Source organism: Diabrotica undecimpunctata, chromosome 9, assembly GCF_040954645.1.
Source record: "Diabrotica undecimpunctata isolate CICGRU chromosome 9, icDiaUnde3, whole genome shotgun sequence".
Lineage (NCBI taxonomy): Eukaryota > Metazoa > Arthropoda > Insecta > Coleoptera > Chrysomelidae > Diabrotica > Diabrotica undecimpunctata.
In genome coordinates this window covers 57,812,411-57,814,525 of record NC_092811.1, presented here as the reverse complement: position 1 = coordinate 57,814,525, position 2,115 = coordinate 57,812,411, and the positions used below count along the sequence as shown (strand labels likewise).

The window sequence follows — 2,115 nt, the reverse complement described above, 5'->3', positions numbered from 1 at the left end:
TTGACAAAGTCCTCATAGACATACCGTCTCAGGACTCGCAACTAATGTAGAGTCATATGTCGCCATGTTACCAATCCAACGGTAACTTTAACATCTTAACTGTAAATTAGACATAATGTAAATCAAATCTTATTTAATAATTTTTAAAGGGTTTTTACCCACATATTTAGTGGCTACATCCATGTATTAACTTGACACTGATGATGGAATATTTATTCCGAAAACGTTTTGTCAATGCAACATAGCCCAACTGGGTTTTTTATATACCTTTTTATAAAGGATTTTATTCAAAATTTTTTAATATATGGTATACAGCCAAATACAGGAACTTTGTTTCCTTGTGGATTTTAATAAAGCAAAGTTTCGCAATGTAAGTTCTCGAAGTTTTGCTTCTATTGAAGGATATTCCGATGTCAAATGTTACTTTTGTCATATTGATTACATTTTTATATAGAAGTGCAATGCATTTCTAAAATTAAATGTAAATGACAGAATCTCGGCTGCTAAAAGATTAAATTTGTATCTAAATTGTTTAAGGAATTCACATGTGTTATATATGAGTCCGGCAGAGGAATAAGAGACACTGTGGAAAAGACTAGGGGTCGATAGTGAGGTTAGGTGATGGAACGCCGTGGGTCTACGGATCCATCCATAATGTATGTTTGTAACCACTGTATCTTTTAATAAATAGTTTTGTACAATAGTCGGTGCCTCATTAAATACATAACATATTTGGCGACGAGTCACAGAAAGAATCCACGCAAAAGTCGAAAAATGTCGTTAATTGGATACATTGAGCAGTTCAATCCTGCGAAAAGTGATATCACCTCTTATATAGAGAGACTTGAGCAGTTGTTTATATGTAATGTAGTGGAAGAAGACAAGGAAGTTCCATTATTGATTTCTTTAATTGGCGGAGAGACTTACAGTGTCTTAAAAGACTTATTAGCACCAGAGGTACCAAGTTCAAAAACATTTGAGGAGTTAAAAAGAGTTCTGATTGAACATTATAGTCCAAAGCGGTTAGTTATCGCTGAAAGGTATAAATTTTACAATACAAATCAAGAGCCTCAGGAGGATATTAAAAGTTTTGTGTCAAAACTGAAAAGTGTTGCTCAATATTGTAAATTTGGGCAATTTTTGAAAGAATGTCTCAGAGACAGGTTTGTATGTGGTGTACGATCAGTCCAAATAAGACATAAACTCCTGGCAGTTTCAAACAGACAACTGGCTTGTTTTAAAGACAACATTTCCTTTGAAAGAGCTTATGAGATAGCCTTGTCAATAGAACTTACAAAAAGTCAAGTTAGAAGGATGGAACAGGAAAATGTAGCGGCAATAGAAGAGTAGCGGGAATAGTTAGATAAAGTAATGTTCAGAAAGAGGGAAGCTACAGTAAAGAAAGATGATGGCCATCAAACTGGTAGAAGTAATGTCCAACCTAAGTCATGCTTTAGATGTGGTAGAAAACATGAATCATCAAAATGTCCAGCCAAAGCATGGCAATGTTTCAGTTGTAAGAAAGTGGGACATACAAGTGCAGTATGTCGTTCGAAAGTTAGTCTGTTAGAAGAAGATGATATACAGGATGAAATTGAGAAGGAAAATTCATTATTTCTAGGTTTCTTGTCTTCATTGGAACCTGAAAATTCAGCTCCAGAGAAAATAGTATTAGAAGTAGAAGGTAATTCAATTTTATTTGACATTGATAAAGGTGCATGTCGTACACTAATTCATATAAAGGATTTTAAAAAGTTTTTATCAGCTTTAAATATTTATTCTGTTAAGTATTGTTTAAAGGTATTAACTGGCGAGGGAGTAAAAATTGTGGGAGAAACTGATGTATTAGTAAAACATAAAAACAATACTATAAAATTACCTATTGTCATTTTAGAAAGTAAACATAATTTTACTCCACTGTTGGGTAGGAATTGATTAAATGTATTGCATCCTAATTGGAGACAAATAGTTAACTGTTCACATAATGAATTTGTTAGTCAGCTGGAATTGGAAAACCTTGAAACTTCAAGTTTAATTTCACAATTAAAAAGAAAATTTAAATCAGATTTTGATGAGAATAATAATTCATTCATTAGGGGTTTTGAAATTGATTTA

The 2,115-nt window shown here is 32.7% G+C and overlaps 1 protein-coding gene across 1 annotated transcript; it reads left to right on the top strand.

The window, feature by feature from the left end:
- The first annotated feature begins 774 nt into the window (after positions 1-774).
- Positions 775-1,350, top strand: LOC140450860 (uncharacterized). Its single transcript, XM_072544541.1, has one exon. The coding sequence runs from the start codon at positions 775-777 to the stop codon at positions 1,348-1,350; it is 576 nt and encodes a 191-aa protein (XP_072400642.1).
- The last annotated feature ends 765 nt before the right edge of the window (positions 1,351-2,115 follow it).

What these genes read in the sequence shown, in the direction of transcription:
- LOC140450860 (XM_072544541.1), top strand. Translation starts at nt 775, where the DNA reads ATGTCGTTAATTGGATACATTGAGCAGTTCAATCCTGCGAAAAGTGAT.